Below are 18,545 nucleotides of genomic sequence, written 5' to 3'. Positions count from 1 at the left end.
TTGCCTTGATAATTTCACGTATCCTCTCTAGCATACTCTCTATGTTTTCATAGACTTCCCCCAAGCAAGGCATATCTGTGTCAAATACCCTGATCATGGTTAGGATTGGTTTTGTGAACTGCAAAAGGTATTGGACTTTGTCCCACCATGCATCATCAAGAATGATAAACTTTATTCTTTGTCCTCTATCAAAAGTTGAAGTTCTCCATGATTCCCAAAGAGGGTCAATGACCATTGCCTGTAATGCTTGTCTGACTTCCACAAGCCTCTTTATGACTAAAGTGTTGGAAGCAAAACGAGTTTCAACGACCTAGACGTGTTTTCATAAGTCAAATTTCAAATTAGAAATAAAATAAATTAAAATTTAAATTAAAAACTCATAATGCATAACATTGATTAAAAATTGAATACCTTTAGTAGCTCCAACTTTGCAAAACTCCGATATATGGCTTGAGACATCGAATGATCGATGATAAACATTTGGATCTCCTTTGATGCTACATATATTTCATTGATCCACTCGATCTCACCAATCTTGACAAGCATAAAGTTGAATGAGTGTAATGCACATGGAGTCCAGAAGATGTGATCATATTGACCCTCCACAATCAGGGCCACAACTCTACAAACCTTTGCATTATCTGTGATAACTTGGACAACATTTTGTGGCCCCACACTTTCTATTGCATCAATAAGAATTGTGGAGATGAACGTTGCATCTTTTTTCACTCCACTGCAATCAATGGCTTTCAAAAACATTGCTCCTTGGGTGCATATTGTGATCACATTAATTAAAGGGTGATTTCTTTGGTCTCTCCATCCATCAGAAACTATGGACCAGTGAAACAGGAATCGGCGATTTAGTCGATTAATCGTGATTCCCGCTCGGCTCGGTATGGAAACGATCAGATCCGAATCTTCCGGAGTCAAATCGCGTTGACCGAGTTTGACTCGTGGTCAACGCGATTTTGACTCGCGCGTCTACCCGACTCTGCGTTTTTTTCCGAGTCCCGCCAAAATTTTTGGGTTAACGTTTATCGGGTTTCTGTTTATGGCGTTTACGGTTTATCACTTTATCGACCAGCGTTTCTGTTTGTGGCGTTTACGGTTTATCAGTTTATTCATACTCCCGCGTCCAGCGTTCAGACACCAGCGTTTCTGTTTATGAAGAAGAGATGAAAGTCTGCGGATGTTTAACATGCGATAATGTACTATATACTCTCTTTTTGAAACGGTCAAGACTCAAAACGCTCTGAACTGATAGCTTTTTGGTTTGGTAATGCGGCCGGGCATTTCATTCCCAATTGCATGCGCTTCAAAATTTGAATTGAATTGGCTGCACAAAAGAGAACGATCCAGCTTTTTGTTAATTTCCTTTTTGTCTGGTTTTATTTTTTCATCTCTTTTTTTCTTTTTTTCCAAAATATTTATTTGGTTTTAAATTATAAATACTTTTATTCAACTTTTAATATTTTTAATTATCAAAAATTTTATTAAGCTCGTTTTAAATTATAATGATTTCTATTTAATTTTTAATATTTTAATTATTAAAAATATTTTTATTTGATTTTTTGTTTTTTTAATTATTAAAAATGTGTATATGGTTTTAAATTATAAATATTTTTCTTTAATTTTTGATATTATATTTTATTTTTAATTGTAAAATCGATTTTTATTATATTTACCATTTTTTATATTTTTAAATTGATCAAAAACTTGATTGAATTTTGAAAAAGGAAAAACTGAGGCAGGTAACATCATAGTTATATATATATATATATATACTATGATGTTACCTGCCTAAGTTTTTCTTTTTCCAATCCAATGTTACCAGACTCGGAATCGGATCATGTGTGGACTCATAACACATATGAGATACTTATTTATTCATGATATTTTGGACATCTATTGATATTATGCATTGTTTGGACATACCTTTACCCAATATTAACGAAAAATGGTTTTTTTAATTCAATATATGTGTATATTTTTATTTAATGAATTCAACGATTTTTTGCCGATTTTTTTCCGATCCGATTAAAACTCTTCGCTCTTTTGCCTCGCCGATTTATTGCCGATTCCGAGTCTGGTAACATTGCTATGGACACCCCTGTTTCTACCCATGTATCACGGATTGATTGTAATTGTCTATCCACAAATTTTCTTTCTGATGTTAGCAAAGTGGTGCGTACCCTTTCATAGCCAGGGCTCTTGTATTCTTTTGGTGCTTCATTAACTGCTTTAATCATTTGTTTCCAATAAGGAGAGCGCACCAAATTGAATGCTAGCCCATTTGCATAGATGCAACAAGCAACTTCTCTACCCTGGTTATTGAACGCTACTTCAAGAGGTCCTAGAGTAGGTCTTTTATTAATTGTGACAGTTGGTGTAGATGGGAATGGTGACTTGGTTGTAGAGGCTTGCACAAGGGGTTTTCCCTTGGTGAACCTCCTATCAGCAACTTTTTGCAAAGATGCATAAAACTTAAGTTTTGCAGGACTTAAACCTGTCCCAGGTTGGCCATTTGGACTAGCGCATACCAACACACCTATTTTAGTTTTCCCAGTGAGATAGACGTTCACTCTAGTGTATGAACCATTTCGAATGCTATTGCATTCACTACATTTCCATTTGTACGAACCACCCCAACATTTTTGCCGAGAATTTATACATACTGCCATAAAGAAGATCTTGGATCTTTATTGACATTTGTCTTCCCACTTGATTCACGCCGTGATGGTTCCGTACTTTTCACAGTGCATTTATAATCAAATATAAATTAATAAAATTATAATTATGAAAACACAATCCTAAATTGTTATATATATGTGTCAAAATAAAAGAATTAAAAATTAAAAAAAAAAAAATCTCAAATTCAAAATTTTATATATGAATGTTTTTTTGAATTTTAGATTTTTTTGTTTTTATTTATTTAAAACAAAAAGAAACTTAAAACAAATATATATAAAACCAAATTTTGATTAAACTAATCTATAATATATAATAAATATATATTTATTATTTATGATTATTTAATCAAATCAAAATTTAAACAAAAATATATAATCAAATGTAACTTTAATAAATGAAATAAATCATTACCACAAACAATAAAATATATATGTATATATATACATAAAATCAACAATAAAAAAAATATATGTAAAAAACAATAAAACATATTTATTATTTATGATTATTCAATCAAAACAAAACTTTAAACAAAAATATATAATCAAATGTAACTTTAATAAACGAAATAAATCATTAGCACAAACAATAATATATATATATATATAAACAATAGAAAATCAACAATAAAACAGAGTATATAAAAAGCAATAAAACAAATATATATATATATATATATATATATATATATATATAACAATAGAAAATCAACCATAAAAATATATGTAAAAAGCAATAAAACATATTTATTATTTATGATTATTTAATGAAAACAAAAATCTATAATCAAAGAAAGAAAGAAATTATTTTAACGAGGCTAAAGATAGTCTATGGGACATATTGCTTCTTCATTTGCTTGATGTATTTGGTTTTTTTCTGTGAAGCTTCAAAATAAATGCTCCCAAACCCCTCGCTACATAAGTTATCCCAAGAGCTAGCGACTAACATATTTGCGTAACTTTCCATGTTCTCTTTGAATGCCTCACATTCTAAAATGAAATGTTTTTTGTTTCCACTTTTCCGAAAGAACAAAAAATGCATACTCTTTCCTCCCAATGTAATTTAATAAACAAAATAAATCATTAGCACAAACAATTATAGAAATCCTTGGGCTTGAAACATAAGGAAGTTCAACTTTCTTTCTTTTGCCTTTTGATGTGGGAACAGAAATAAAATATCCGGCTCTTCCTCCTTTTAGCCTAACTGAGCCATGAGGTTCTACTGCAGCTAGAAAGACATTTCCTAATACACAATCAACAGGAATGTCTGCTATAGCAAATTTCATATATACACAATGAGTATCAAAACATAATGAAGCTCTGGGAATTTCATATTGGAGTTTCTTGTTCCCAAGGCCCACTACTTCTCTTTCAGCCGAAACCCAATATTTGGCTGGAATATTTTTGATATTAAGGATGTTAATATCTGCACCAGAATCTAATAATGCAACCATTTGAAATATTTTTCCTTGTATGCAGATTTTCACCTTAACATGATGTTGCTGGTAAGTGATTGTGAACAACCTCATATCTTTAAATCCAAAATGTGGATCTTGCATCCCTTCAGCAACTTGCACTTCTTGGTGATATGCGGTAGGATCCCAGGAATCATCTTCTTCTTCTTTGTTTTCTGGAATTTGTTTTCCCTTTCTTATTTCTGCAATTTGAGTTTTAATTGCAGAGATTTCTGTTTTGAGATGGTGAATCTCACCACTTACTTCTCCTAGAGTCAGTGACCTTACTTTCCCTGGCTTTTGATGATGCATTTGGAATGACTTAGTATTTCTTTCATATGATGCATCAATGAATAAAGGCTTCTTACCTGATTCTTTGGAGGCTTTGGTTTTGAGTTGGTCAGTAAATGCTTCAATGAGGCGATTCTTCATATCTCCTTCCTCCATTGCCCTTATTTGAGACAAAATCTTCAATTCTGCTTCTTCTTCAGTGGATGCCATGAGAACCTTTTCCTTTGGAGGTTTAGGCCTTTCTTCTTCACTGGAGCTGGTGTAATATTCAGAATCATCTGCATATAAGGCATGGCAAACACAATCATCTGAATTTGAGCATGAACATTCTGATGAGTCTGACTCATAGTACAGTCCTATATTAGCCTGCAATTCTTCTTCTGATGTAGTACTAAAAGAATCAAGAGAAGATTCTTCTAGTTGACGCTGTTGGGCTGTGCCTCTGATGGAAAGATTTGGGCATCTTTCTGTGACATGTGTCTTGGATTTGCATCTAAGACAAAAAATAGGTCTTGAATGTTCTTGCTTGACTTGCTTGGACTTCTGAGCATAAACAACTGTTTTCTTTCCTTTATTGAGCTTTGATTCTTCTCCTTGGGGACATCAGGAAGCTGTATGCCCATTTTGACCACACAACCAACAAGTGATCTTGTTCCATTTTTCTTGTTTGGTTGAATGCAAATGAATATCAGAGGGGTTGTAATAATGAGTCTTTGGGACATATTTATAATAACCCTTCTTTTTATATCTCTGATTTTTATCCTTTGCAGGATATCTTCTTTTATCCTTTGGGTAATTCCTTTTATTCCTGTAGAAAGTCTCTTTAAATTCTCTTTTGGCTCTTTTTCTGGACTTTCTTTTCTTGACCAAAGGATCATTTATTGTGAGTCCATACTTGCTGCAGATGGACTTTTTATCTGGTAGTCTTGATAATTTTTCCAGAGACTTGTTAACCTTTGAACTAGTGCAAAGACTCACTAATGTCTTTGTAATATGAGAATATATCTCACCCCATGTGTAAGATTCAAAAGGTAACTGAAAAATCTCTTGCATTCTGATATAATCAACAAATCTAGAAGGTAGAGCAGCAAGATATACCTGTTTCCATAACAAGTTTTTAGAGTCTTTGACCTCATAGATCCGCTGCATCCAGTCTCTGTGGAAATCATCAAACTGTGACATTTTGTGGCACTTGAGGTTCATAAGAATGGCCTCATGTTTGTTGGCTATCTCTGTCTCACTGCCACACCAATGTTCCAGAATCATTGATGTCAGTGCGCCAATCATATTGCTGATGACAGTGCCGTCTGGATTGTGAATAACATCTCCTTTCTCATCTTTGAGAACTTCTGCTTCCATGGTTTCAATGAGTTTAGGAGAGGATTCAGTCTCCCACCACCTGAGGAGAGTACCTGTAAAACATTGAATGATGGTTCTGCAAGCATCTATCTCAGATTTGCCTCTGAGACACATGAGTTTATATTCAGTATACATCAAATCTATCATTTGGCGAATCTGGCCGATACTCATGTTATTGATGTTCCATTCCCTGTGAGAGTCAGGGAAGAAAGTATGAGCTTCCAACATTTTCCCTTTTCCTTCAATTTCAAGAGCAGAATATCTAGAAAATCTGTGTTCTAGAGGTTCATAGATCGGAAGAATCTGTGCCTCTGTTGCTTTCTGCTTTATTTCTTTTGTTTCTGTTTTTGCCTCTGTTTCCTTAAATAAAGAAGCAATACTGATATGTTCTGATTTATCAGTTCCTGATGATGAGGCAATTTCTTTAGGACACAGTAGAGGAAATTTTTGGACATTTCTCACAGGATTTTCAATTTTTATATTTCTCTTTACCAGAAAAGAATTTGGAACTGGCTTTTCAATTTTTGACAGTTGTATCCTTTCAATTTTTGCTGTTAAGCCAGTAAGGAGAGTCTTAGTTACACCTATGTGTCCCACTAAGTTTTCTCCCATTTTTTCTATCTTACTTATTGATTCTCTGGTATAAGAGCGAGTCATGCTGGAATCAAACTGCAAATTATTCAAACAACTATTTACACTATTCAATGAAGACTGTACAACATCTATCTGCTTCTTTACATCTTCTGTTTTTGCTACATTCATTTCCAAGCCTTTGATAGCAGTATTGGTCCAATTTAATTGTTCACTGGCTTTTTGGATTCTTCCATCAATGCCTAAAGCATTGTCATCCTTTTGGACCAGAGGAATGGCTTTGGCTGCATTTGTATTTTCTCCTAAAATAATTCCTTTATAAGGAGGAAATGTAGTAGGAGTTTCTACTTTTGACCCATCAAGTGCAGTCCATCCATGCTTATCAGTTGTAGTGCTAGAGGTGGTTCCAGTGAAAACATTTATAGGGGCAACCTTATCTTTCCATGAATAGAAAGATATCCAAGTGTTATTTGCTTCCATATAATGTTTCCAATCAGTTGCCAACTGTCTCTTTTGTTCAGGGGTGTATGCTTGGTCAAATTCTTCTGCCTGAGGATTTGTATACAAATCCCAATTCAACATGTCTTTCATCCATTTGGCACTGATTTCTGACTTCAAACATCCATCCATGAGTGAAAAGAACTTATGCATTTCCATTACTGCAGGCCTTTTACAGTCAGAAGGAATTTGTTTAAATCTGCATTCTGGAATTAATTGGGATTGCTCAAGTTTTCCTAGCCCATATCTTGGTTTTGATGGTCTCATCAAACAAATCATCTCAGTAAGTCTAGGATCCTCTTCTTCAACTGTATGTACCATAAGGACATGGTCTGAATCTGGCTCTGGCTCATGAGGGAAGGGAATGTCAGAGCATTTGGGATTCGGACACGAATTGATGGAAGTAGAAGGTGGAGCAATACCAGTTCTTGGATTATGATGCAGATGAACATTTTGTTCGGCTAATGTAAGCAGATTTATGGTATCTTCACAGTCTGGACATTTTACTTCTAAGGAAGAGTAATTTACAAGCTGAGCTAATTCATATAACTGGTTATGTCTACAGGAGGACGAGGATGAACAGGCGGTATCCACAGTGGAAGGATCTCTGTAGTATTTTGAAGATTTACAAGCAGCATCAATTCTTCTGCGGTCAATGGTTGATCTTCGGGGAAAAGAAATAATTGCACTGGAAGCATTTTCAGTAATATTTGCAGAGGTGATATTTCTAGGTATATGAGGCCTAGAATGGTTTACGACCCAATGTTCTGGAAACTGCAAGTCTTCCCATTTGATTAACAGATGTTCAACCTTTTGGTTCTTGGGATCTGTTTTGACCACAACACTAGACTTGGAGTCTCTACTGGGTGTATGACGGATGGCTGGCCACAGAGTATTTGTGTGTCGGAAACAAGCTTTAGTCTATATGGCTATATTATTCCTCTTCTTCTTCATATCAAAACCCATTGTTTGGATCTGCAACTACAGGATTTCTTCAATGGTTTCATCATACACATACACAGAGAAATTTGGGAAGCAGTCGAAGTAGACTAGACTATCAGACAACGGAGCCACAATTCCACCAATAATGAAATCTGTATACTTATTGTGCGTCATGTCTCTTATAGTAGCAAGCACATAAGTATGTAATCCTTTATGGATCAAAGGATTGATTCCAACTCAAACTTGCAATTCCAACAAATCCTTGCCTGATTTTAGGCAAATTGACCAGAAATATTCCTATAAAAAGGACAAAATGTAGAACAATTAGACTACACTATTTTAGTTATCATTTGATATTCAACAGTTGTGTTGCAATTATGCTGCATATAATTTGTAAATAGACTACTAGTTAACAACAATATTGATTTTTCTAATTTGGAGACTGCAATATTCAATAGCCATGTGTGGCAATTTGCTAATTTGAGAATTACACATGGTTCTCCAAAAGTTATCATATCATCGATTTACCCTTTTGCTGGTTTGCATTTCCAACCTAAAGTACCCTTGAATGCTGATTAAGCTTTAGAGCGGGTTGTTCTCTTGCTAAATTTTTTCCAACTTGTTCTACCTCTCCTTTCAGAAAAGCATGCTTTATTTCTATTGGATGAGCACATAAATCTCTCTTAGGTTTCTTGTACTCATCAATTAAGGATTGATGTCAGGACATCCTCTGTAACAGTTAAATAAAGAAGCAGGTTTTGAAGAATGTCAAGATAGAATGTGTCATTCACAAAATTATAAAGATTGGTTTGGATGGAAGTAAAATCACATACCCTAGCACATACATATCTGCAGGTTCTTTAATACCCAACCACTTGTCAATCTCCAGATCGTCAGGTGGGAGCCTACCAGCAACATTCCAAGTGCCTACTGATATTCTGCAAAATGCCCGAAAATGATAAAGCCCATTAGTGTTTGCTCCAGTTGATGCTGATCACAAAATCTTAGATAACATCCATTAGACACACTTGATCTCTTTGGTATCTATATATTGCACTCTTAGGGTCTCTGACATGCGTCTTCTGAGCCTTCGCAAAAGAAATTTTGATGGCGTTCCTGCATAATCAGCGCAAGCATGTTAAAAACCAACGCAAAACAATAATTTCATCATGTACAGGAAGCATTCACTAGCTTGTTTGTTGCGTTGTGAAAACTCGAAGACAGAGAAAGCCATGGAACTTTTTTGAAACCAAGAAACATTTAGTGCCCAGAAGAAATACCATGGAAACAATTTTCGGTTTGAAATTTTACTGATGTATATATTTTTTTCATGGAATTCAGATCACAACCAGCATAGATCCATCTTAAATATGGATCTATCCATCTTAAATATGGATCTAGTGGAGATGGATCCAATTTCTTCATGGCAATTTTTTTTATAAATAGACATTATTTAAGTGCTTTGTATAGTTATTTTTTTGTTGTAGTTTTTAAAATTTCAATAAGTTGAATACAATCCATTTTTAAAAGTAAAGGTAATATTGCCCGTTTTTCCATGCAGGAAGAACAATCCAATACCGGGGAAAACAATACAATATCTAAAAGAATATAAAAAAGGAAGGTTGTTCAAGCAAACCTAAACCAAAAGTTCAAAAATTAAAATCCATAGCCGTACCTGAAGTTTGATAGCGGAATATAGTTTGGTTCCTTTCATTGTCGTTCTCATTGTCGCTAAGTGGGTCTTGTTCTACACTGCTTGAATCTGTCAACTCACACAAAAACAATTCAATTTTGACAAAGGTTTTAATTAGCATGCAACACCAGATATTTGCTCCAAAAAAATTGAAATACAATAGATAAATTCAAATAATCGTGACAATTTCCAACTATCCAAGAAAATGTATCATACCATCATCCTCAGGGTAACTTTCATTATCCGGTTCATCCTGACTGAACTCGTCAACATTCGGTTTGATATTTAGCCATTTCTTCACTATAAGGGTAGGCCAAATTAGCTGCAGGCATGTAAACCGGAGACAATCATTCCTAGCCATCCTTCCTGCAAGTTCCCATCTATAATATTCGGGAAATGCAAAACAAGCCTATAATAACTTAAAATGACTCATTAATAAGATAAAATGCCCATCGAATGTACCTCTCCACGTCTTCTCGTCCTTATTTTCATGCTTCTTTTTGTGTCTTAAGCAGCATATCTTGATTGTCAAATTTCGGAATGCCAGATTGAAAGAAACGCTCTGGCTACAAATCTGCTTAAATTGAAATCTTTAAATTATGTAAGCATCAGATATAGTCACAGAGATAACAACTTAGGAGTTCGGACATGTATCCGAAGATCTTATCCAAGCAACCTTTAAGGTCAGCGAGGACATCATCAATAATACCAGAGTAATATCCCAGGAAACACTGCTATTCAATAGTTTATGCCACGCCTATTCAATAATGTCAGCAATTTGTTGCCTGGCCTAAAACAGTTCAACATACAACTTCAATTTGCAGAAATTAAGCTTTGCATTTGTAGTCTAAGCGGATCCTGAAATGGGGCACATATCATCTTTCTATGCTACTTGTTAACATAGCATGATTGACATGGGTGCAACAGAGAACAATTTGTAGTATTGATTGGCGAGAGCTAGGAATTCCAGGTAGAAGGATGTCCACATGTTGCTATCTGCTTGTTTCCTACTGAACCGGAAACAATACACGGCGATATTTCTTAATTGACAATACTTCCTCAGCATAAAAGAACAGGTTACTGAAGTGGGAAACCCGTGCACAAAATAAACTTCTTCGAAGTTTATTTTAACAACTTTACATACAAATACCCCCTTTTTAGGTAAATTTGTTCTTGTCGCAGCAGAGAACTTTTCAATTTAGCAAAAACTTCGATCGAAAACCTCAAGAGTGCTAATCAAATTGAAGATTGACACAACAGCTCCAGTGTAAGGCTCTGGTATCTCGAGTATCGGTATAGAGCTGATGAACAGAACCGTAATCTCTAAGTTAGAAAATACTGCAAAGTCCATGCTCTGGGGACCTTACCTGTCAACAGCATGTAATCTCATAATAGTTGGACTTTTATAATTTACAGGTGGTCACTTCGATAACATAAAGGCGGTAAAAACTCTATCCATCCATCCTAATCGGGCATGAAGAAGTATCCATAACGAGAAGCTGACATATCGATTATTGACAAGATGCTTTCTTTAACTATCAGATGATGGAAGTAACGAGCAGCTGACATATCGTTTATCGACAAGGTGCTTTCTTTAACTATAAGATACTGAAAATACGTACACGCAGGGCATTTTACCATTAAAGAAGAAAAACAAAACGGCATAACCAGCCGCCTCAAGCTAGTAAGCCGAGAACGTAGGGAACCAAAGAGCCTAATACTGAGTACAAAGTCGCTATAAAGGCACCGTCTAAGAAGTTCTGATACTCTTAATATTTGCGGAGAATTATTCTGAAAGACAATCATTCGTAAGATGCGTATTGCCGAAAGAGAGAAATTTATATTCAAATTCTCAAAAAGAACTAGGCTGGGCAAACATACAAGGAAATTTCCGCTGCTGACTACGGCGAGTCAACTATTAGGCAACCTATCGATGGAAATTCGTTTTCTGCGTTTAACAAAAATAAAAACGCAAACTGCGTTCCTTTCATATAACTAACCCAATTCACGTTTTCTGGCGTCCATATCCTCCCGTTTTTTATAATAAAAAAGCAAGGTACCTTTATTTTTTAAATATAGAAACAAAATAACAAATAACTAACCAAAATCAGTTAAAAGGCAACCACCTTTCGACAAGGTTGTAAAATTGGCTAAGTATGAAACTTGGTGTTTCCAAGTATACTTGTAAAGCTTTGTAATATTAAAAGACTGTATAATATATTATTCGGGCAGATTCATTGTTCAGGGAGTTGGCCCTCCCTTTATACTATGCAATTGTGTTCTTCGTTTATAATTGCTGATGATAATGAATGTGTATGGGTGTTCATTGGTATAAAGGAAACATCAATAATACTTGGTTGCGAAACACAAACTAAGTAGGATAAGTGGTTAGGCGTAGTCCACAAACATAAGTATTGGTGAAAAGAAAGTGTTCGGTGGTGTCGCAACTCGCCAAGCGCGGTTGAAAGACTACCCCCGGCCTGGGGGCGTGACAGTTGGTATCAGAGCTAGTCTGAAGACTTGGAGGAGTCTTGCAGGAAGTTGGGTGAAGCAAGTGTGTGTACACTTGACAATTGATGATAGTGAAGCAGGTACTTGCAGGTGAAGGAAGTTGTTTCACATACAAGTAGAACAAGGGATGGTTCAGGTTGCAGGGATCTTGGTGAAGCTGTTGGATGGTCGAAACTAGATCGCAAAGAAGAAGGAAGCTGTTAGCAATGGCAACTGAATCTCAGGTTGGGTCTAGTCACGGTGCGGAGGATGCTACTATGACATTCATTGAAAAAGTGTTGGAAAAGATGGAGAACTTAGAGACTTACTGGACTAAGAAGATGGACTTGGTCGAGAAGGATCAAGAGGCCAATTCGAAGATAAGGGAAGAGCTCGAGGAACTCTGGACTCAACACGAGTACATTGATCTTATGTGTACACAACTTGAAGTAAGGGTCAAGGAGATTGAAGAGGCAAGAGACCAAGGCTTGGTAGAGATCGTGGACTTGCAGAAATCTCTTGATGAAGCCAGAGATGAGATCGCGGTGTTGAAGAAGGCTGTGAGGCATAACTCAGGTGGAGGAGTGCCTCATGTGAAAGTTAAGGAACCGGAATCTTATGATGGTACAAGGAGTGCAAAGACTCTTGGCAACTTTCTATGGGACATGGAGCAATACTTGGAACGATTGGGTCTATCTGATGATGAGACGAAAGTAAAGGTAGCTGCTCAGTTCTTGACAAAGGATGCTAAGATGTGGTGGCGAAGGAGAATAGATCAGATTGCCAATGGCAATGCTAGTGACATTACTTCGTGGGATGAGATGAAGAAAGCTTTGCAGACCCATTTCAGTCCTCAAGATGAAATGTGGGAAGTAAGGATGAAGATTAAATTCATTAAGCAGACAAGGAACCTACAGACATATCAGCAGGAGTTTGCAAGTGCGGTTCTGGAACTTCCTGACATGGCGGAGAGGGACAAAGTGTTCAATTTCATTATTGGATTGAAGCCTTGGGCACGCAATGAAGTGAAGAGGCAGAAGATTAAAACACTTGAGGAAGCTTTCGCTGTTGTGGATAGGTTGGTGGAGCATTATGATGAGACCTCTGATGATAGGAAGAAGAACTCTGATAAACCGAAAGAGAAGAAGAAGGATGATGCTTCGAAATCGGATGATAAGACGAAGACGAAGAAAGCCCTGAAGTGTTGGATATGTGCTAAACCACATATGGTGAGGAATTGCCCTTTTAGAGTGAAAGTGGCTGCGATTGCACAATCTAATGCGAAGAATGAAGAAGCTTCTGTGGGGATGATGCAGATACTTGGTGTTGCTGCTGCTACAGAGGTGATCTCTCGGAGGAATCTTGAGAGGAACATGTTGGAGTATGTTCGGATGAAGGTTGCGGGTGCTAATATACTCACTATGGTGGATAGTGGGGCTACTCACAACTTCATGGGTGAAGATACTGCGAGAAGAATTGGGCTGAAATTTGTATCGGTGAAGGCACAGATGAAGACAGTCAATTCTCCTCCTGATTGTGTTGGTGTAGCTGAAAAGGTGGACACAACACTAGGTGAGTGGATAGGGAAGGTCAACTTCACTATAGTGCAGATAGACAACTATGACGCTGTGATGGGAATGGAATTCTTGAAACAATTCGATGTTATGATTGTTCCACATTTGAAGAGGTTGTACATTTACGATGGAAGGGAAGATGTACCCATTGGTGTTCCGACCATTGGAGTGACAAAGCCTGATTGTAAGTTGGTAGTGATGCAAATGGAGGATGAGAAGTGAATGGAAGACATGCGTAAGCGGTTGTCTATGGTTGAGACAAAGCTTACCGAGCAGTCATTGGTCGTCAGGACTCTTTTAGATAGTATCTTGGATTTGTCAAGAAGGCTAGAAGTGGTTGAGGATGATGATGATGACGAGGAGGCTTATGCGAGGCCAAATGTCCGAGAGGAGGATCAGGTCACTTATCTACAGAAGATGGAGATAGAGAATCCTGACAGATGGATTGAGATTATTAGTGAGGGAGAGCCTTAAGGCTCTACTCCTTCTACATCTTCTTAGATGACAAAGAAGATGGGGCTCATTGTTAGCTGCTCATGGCAGTGAGTCCGTAAAACAGGTTGAGCAAGTATGATAGATGGTGCAGGGATGGTTTCGCAGCAAGCATCATGACATGTTGCAGATGGGATGGAGTTTCCATGGACCTGAGCATGGATGAGATTCTTGGTGAGTCCAGGATGTGCAGAATCCGAGATAGACTGGTGAAGGCATAAGGATGGACATTCTTATGATTTGAGCGTGATAGTTGGACTGATCATCCGACTAGTTCAAGTCATGGGGGCTAGTAGTGTACCAGAGAGATGTTGACATCAGGCAGGCAGGAAGGATGACAGTTCATAGGATGGGATGACACATGATGGAGATGAGAATTCTACATATGTTGCAGGGATGTTTGCAGTATGTGGAGGAGTTGACATCATGGACCGAGGATGATACAGATATTGATGATCTTGGTGGATGGCTACTAGGATGGGATGTTGTCGAGGACGACAACGACTTCAGGTGGAGGAGGATGTTAGGACCTGCAGTTCTGCCCTAAGTGCGACCGCGTTCGAACGAAGGACGAGCGGTTGAGTAATGCGATGAACGAGCTTAGACTTAGCGTGCGAAGGTATTATATAATAATGCGAGCACATGAAGGAGAGCGAGGTGTTTTATATGCGTGGGAGCATGGAGGATTGCCCACGGGGCCGACTTGACTTGGAAGCAAAGCCGACGAAGTATTTGCGATGAAGTTGGGGTGTGTTATAGCGTGGAAGACGAGTTGGCGGGGTAGGCTAACTCGCCCTGCCACTCGTATAAGTAAACGGTGCAAGGAGTTCATTTGAGCATCGGATCTTCGACTTCGAACAAGAAGGAAAAGGCGCAGTTCAAGAGGTACAGGTGCGAGTTTGGGAGTGCAGTTCTATGCGCCCAAACTTGGGCGAAGGCGCACGGTGATCGCATGGTGTATCGGTGAACGAAGGCGTTGGGCAAGGAGCGCCCGCCGGTCGAAGAGTAGGGCGTGCACGGGTGTGGGTGCCCGGTTGTGCGAAGGAGCGCCCGACGGTTGAACGAAGGCGTGGGCGCCCAGTTTGTGCGACGACTTGGCACGGGTTCTTGGGTAGCTCGGGTGAGCGCCCGCCCGTCGTGTGAAGGCAAACGCAGAGGTGGAGAAGGGGACTTGGGTGAGGTCGCCCGCCCACCGTGCGGAGGTAAACGAAGGGTGTCTTGGTGACTTGGTGGAGTCACCCGCTTGTCGTGCACGAAGACAAGGTTCGGTTGTGAAGTGCGGAAGGCAGCTCGTGTGAGGGCGCACCCGCCCGCCTTGGGCAAGGAAATCTTGGTTGTCACACGGAGGTGTGACAAGGTTGTAAAATTGGCTAAGTATGAAACTTGGTGTTTCCAAGTATACTTGTAAAGCTTTGTAATATTGAAAGACTGTATAATATATTATTCGGGCAGACTCATTGTTCAGGGAGTTGCCCCTCCCTTTATACTGTGCAATTGTGTTCTTTGTTTATAATTGCTGATGATAATGAATGTGTATGGGTGTTCATTGGTATAAAGGAAACATTAATAATACTTGGTTGCGAAACACAAACTAAGTAGGATAAGTGGTTAGGCGTAGTCCACAAACATAAGTATTGGTGAAAAGAAAGTGTTCGGTGGTGTCGCACCTCGCCAAGCGCGGTTGAAAGACTACCGCTGGCCTGGGGGCGTGACAACATGAGTACCGACGCTGAATACATGTTCGCTATCTATATGTATTGGGTGGGGGAAAGGGCAGTGCAGTGAATGGGGGCCTTTAAGGTGTTCCCCCTAAATCTGTGTGTGTCCGAAAAGCCCAACAAAGGATGGATACTCCAAAGTCAACGATATATACAATAATCTTTCAAAACTTTGAAATTCAACTCATGGTTCAAGGCACCTTGGGGGTGGGAGATACCAAAGGAATTTTTTTGTTTTGGGTGGTTAGCCATACACAAAAGAAGAGTGCTTATGTGGGATAATTTATAGGGCAGAGGCTTTGAAGGTTCAAGAATATGCTTCATGTGCAGGTTGCAAGATAAGGAGGCAAACCACTTATTCATTGTTCATTTTTCATGGAGGTGTAGACAGGGGTGATGGCTTTTCTTCAGCTAGATTGTTTGAGATACAACATACACTTGAAAACTGATTCATCACATGGTCTAAGGCCATCCCTGAGTATCGCACTCTCCCCTTCTACGTCATCCTTAAGCTAGATTGTTTGAGACACAACATACACTTGAAAACTCCTTCATCACATGGTCTAAGGCCATCCCTGATTATCACACTCTCCCCTTCTACGTCATCTAGGCCATATGGTGTAGTCGAAATGCTTGGCTGTTTGAACAAAAGAGATCGGTGGTTTGGGAGGTGGTACTGAAGACCATCACATATTTTTCTGAGATTGGTGGTTTGGGAGGTGGTACTGAAGACCATCACATATTTTTCTGAGATTGGACCTAACAAGACAGTGGTAAAAACAAGGAAAATTTTATACAAGAATATTAAGGGGATCTACCCTAAAGGTTATTTTGACGGGGCTACTCAACAAGAAGATGTAGATGTGGTGTTGCCATTATTTTTGAGCCAGGGTGATTTTATCACTTATGGTGGCAGGGAGGATGGGGGGACAAATAATAGAGTTGAGATGATTGCGCTTTGGGTGTCCTCGACTTTGCAAAATGGCTGGGACCGGAAAACATCAACGTTTATGGAGATGCCAAAAGTATAATAGATTGGGTCAAAGATTACACTTTTCAGCCCACATATGTTAGCCCACATATCTTGTCCCACGGGATGAGTCGCATCAGAATCCTGGTTTCCACCTCTCAGAACATTACACACAGAGAACAAAACTAGGTTGTCGATCTATTTTCAAAAAAAAGAATCAACTCAAAATCAAGTAAATACCATTTCGCGGCATATTTACAGGATTAGGAAATTCATTCCAGAATTTTGATGTTAAAAATTGTTCCTTACTAGGCTGGTGAAATTGTTGATAAACCAGAACTGATAAGGGAACTCCTTTCTATTTTGTACACAAGGAAAATATAGTTACACTCGTTTAGATAAGATAGGGAATATATATGCAAGACAAGTAAAATATAGTTACACTCGTATAGATAAGATAGGGAATATATATGCAAACAGAGGCATTGGTATGGGAATTAGTGACAAATTTTGTATAAGAAATATGGGAAAACAGAGACTGCCACAGATAGGGAATCTAAGAGACCATGTATGGAAATCTACAGAGAATTTACAATCTTTTTATTAATGAAAAGAAAGCGTTTTGAAAAATAAATGTGTCGGAAAAGGGTATTGCAGCGAATGGGCTGCCTTTAAGATGTTCCCCGAAATATTCAAGTTAGTTATTTCGTTTGTAACAGCGTGGCATAGAGGGATATGTGACGTGGCGCAGAGATCCAATCTGGCCTGGCATTTTGGAAGATGTGGGTAGGCGTGGCGGAGTACCGAATTGCTCGGGCCCGAATTGTGTGGTGGGACAAAATGACACCAGATATTTTTCCATAAATGTGAGATGCCAAAATCAACCTGTCGCCTTTCTGTTGTTCCCCACTGTTAAAATGGATCCAGATCCACAGGTAAAAGGGATCAATATTCATTGACAAAACTTGTCACCTCTCTGCTGTTATTCGTAGATGAAATTTGTTGCGTTTCTGTTGTCTCTCAAGGTTAAAAGGATCGATATTCTTGATGTTATGTATGGATACACTGATCTTTATCTCAGATATGGCACTGTACATTGTCCTTGTTGATCTATCCAGATCGAGAACCATCTTCTACAGCTCCATCTCCGTGAGTATTGTGGTGTGATGGAGATTGGTCGTCGGGTTTGCATCAGCGACTTCATCTTTATAAGGAGGGGACACTGGTGGAACGATGAGTCAACTTGAATCTCATGTTTTGGTGGAGATTATACCGACCATGCAATTATTATCTGACTGGATATGCTTAATATATGGCCACCGTTACACACAACATTATGTAAGCGAATCTTCATTTCCTGTATGTGTAAAAATCTTCATTTGCTGGCCCCATATATATGTGTGGTGGGGTGCGCCGCGGCGGTTAATTATATTTTTATTTATTTAATATTTTATAACCACTTTAAAGGGTTTTAGTCTAGATTGAAATTAATATTATATAGTATTTATTTATTTTGAGGGTTTTGGTTTAGATTGAAATTAATATTATATGGTATTTATTTATTTTTTTTAAATGATTTTTTTTTATAATTTTTTTTTTTAATTAATGTGAGAAATCGGTTAGACTATGTTATTTCTAGGGATTTGAATTTTGGATATTTTAGTTTACACAATATTTTATATCTGTGATTGGATGATTTCTTCAAAATAAAATATGACAGAAGATTTTTTATTACAATAATCAAAATTTAAATGATTTATTATTTTTAATTAATTTTGTATTT

General features: G+C 37.9%; 2 protein-coding genes across 4 annotated transcripts in view; one reads left to right on the top strand and one right to left on the bottom strand.

The window, feature by feature from the left end:
- Nucleotides 1–11,284, bottom strand: part of LOC149153183 (type I inositol polyphosphate 5-phosphatase 2-like) — a 96,294-nt gene extending 85,010 nt beyond the window's left edge. Inside the window, exons 1-5 of one of the 2 annotated variants that reach the window (XM_089443283.1) lie at nucleotides 9,981–11,284; nucleotides 9,735–9,884; nucleotides 9,501–9,587; nucleotides 8,854–8,941; nucleotides 8,659–8,763 (exon numbers count right to left, since the gene is read on the bottom strand). In XM_089443283.1, the coding sequence (XP_089299409.1) occupies nucleotides 8,659–8,763; nucleotides 8,854–8,941; nucleotides 9,501–9,587; nucleotides 9,735–9,879 (425 nt within the window). In that variant the 5' untranslated portion in view covers nucleotides 9,880–9,884; nucleotides 9,981–11,284. The remainder of the gene's footprint in view (nucleotides 1–8,658; nucleotides 8,764–8,853; nucleotides 8,942–9,500; nucleotides 9,588–9,734; nucleotides 9,885–9,980) is intronic. The other variant, XM_089443282.1, reaches the window with a different exon arrangement.
- LOC149153182 (putative pentatricopeptide repeat-containing protein At3g23330) overlaps nucleotides 1–18,292 on the top strand; it is a 206,211-nt gene extending 187,919 nt beyond the window's left edge. The window contains exons 4-5 of one of the 2 annotated variants that reach the window (XM_089443278.1): nucleotides 17,482–17,697; nucleotides 17,881–18,292. The gene's annotated coding sequence lies outside the window, so the exon portion shown is untranslated. The remainder of the gene's footprint in view (nucleotides 1–17,481; nucleotides 17,698–17,880) is intronic. The other variant, XM_089443280.1, reaches the window with a different exon arrangement.
- The last annotated feature ends 253 nt before the right edge of the window (nucleotides 18,293–18,545 follow it).

Source organism: Pinus tabuliformis, chromosome 9 (genome assembly GCF_031772625.1).
Source record: "Pinus tabuliformis cultivar Carrire ecotype Pingquan chromosome 9, CPIR1, whole genome shotgun sequence".
Taxonomy (NCBI): Eukaryota; Viridiplantae; Streptophyta; class Pinopsida; order Pinales; family Pinaceae; genus Pinus; species Pinus tabuliformis.
Note: the sequence above shows the minus strand (reverse complement) of the source record. Positions and strands in the feature narration are given on the sequence as shown.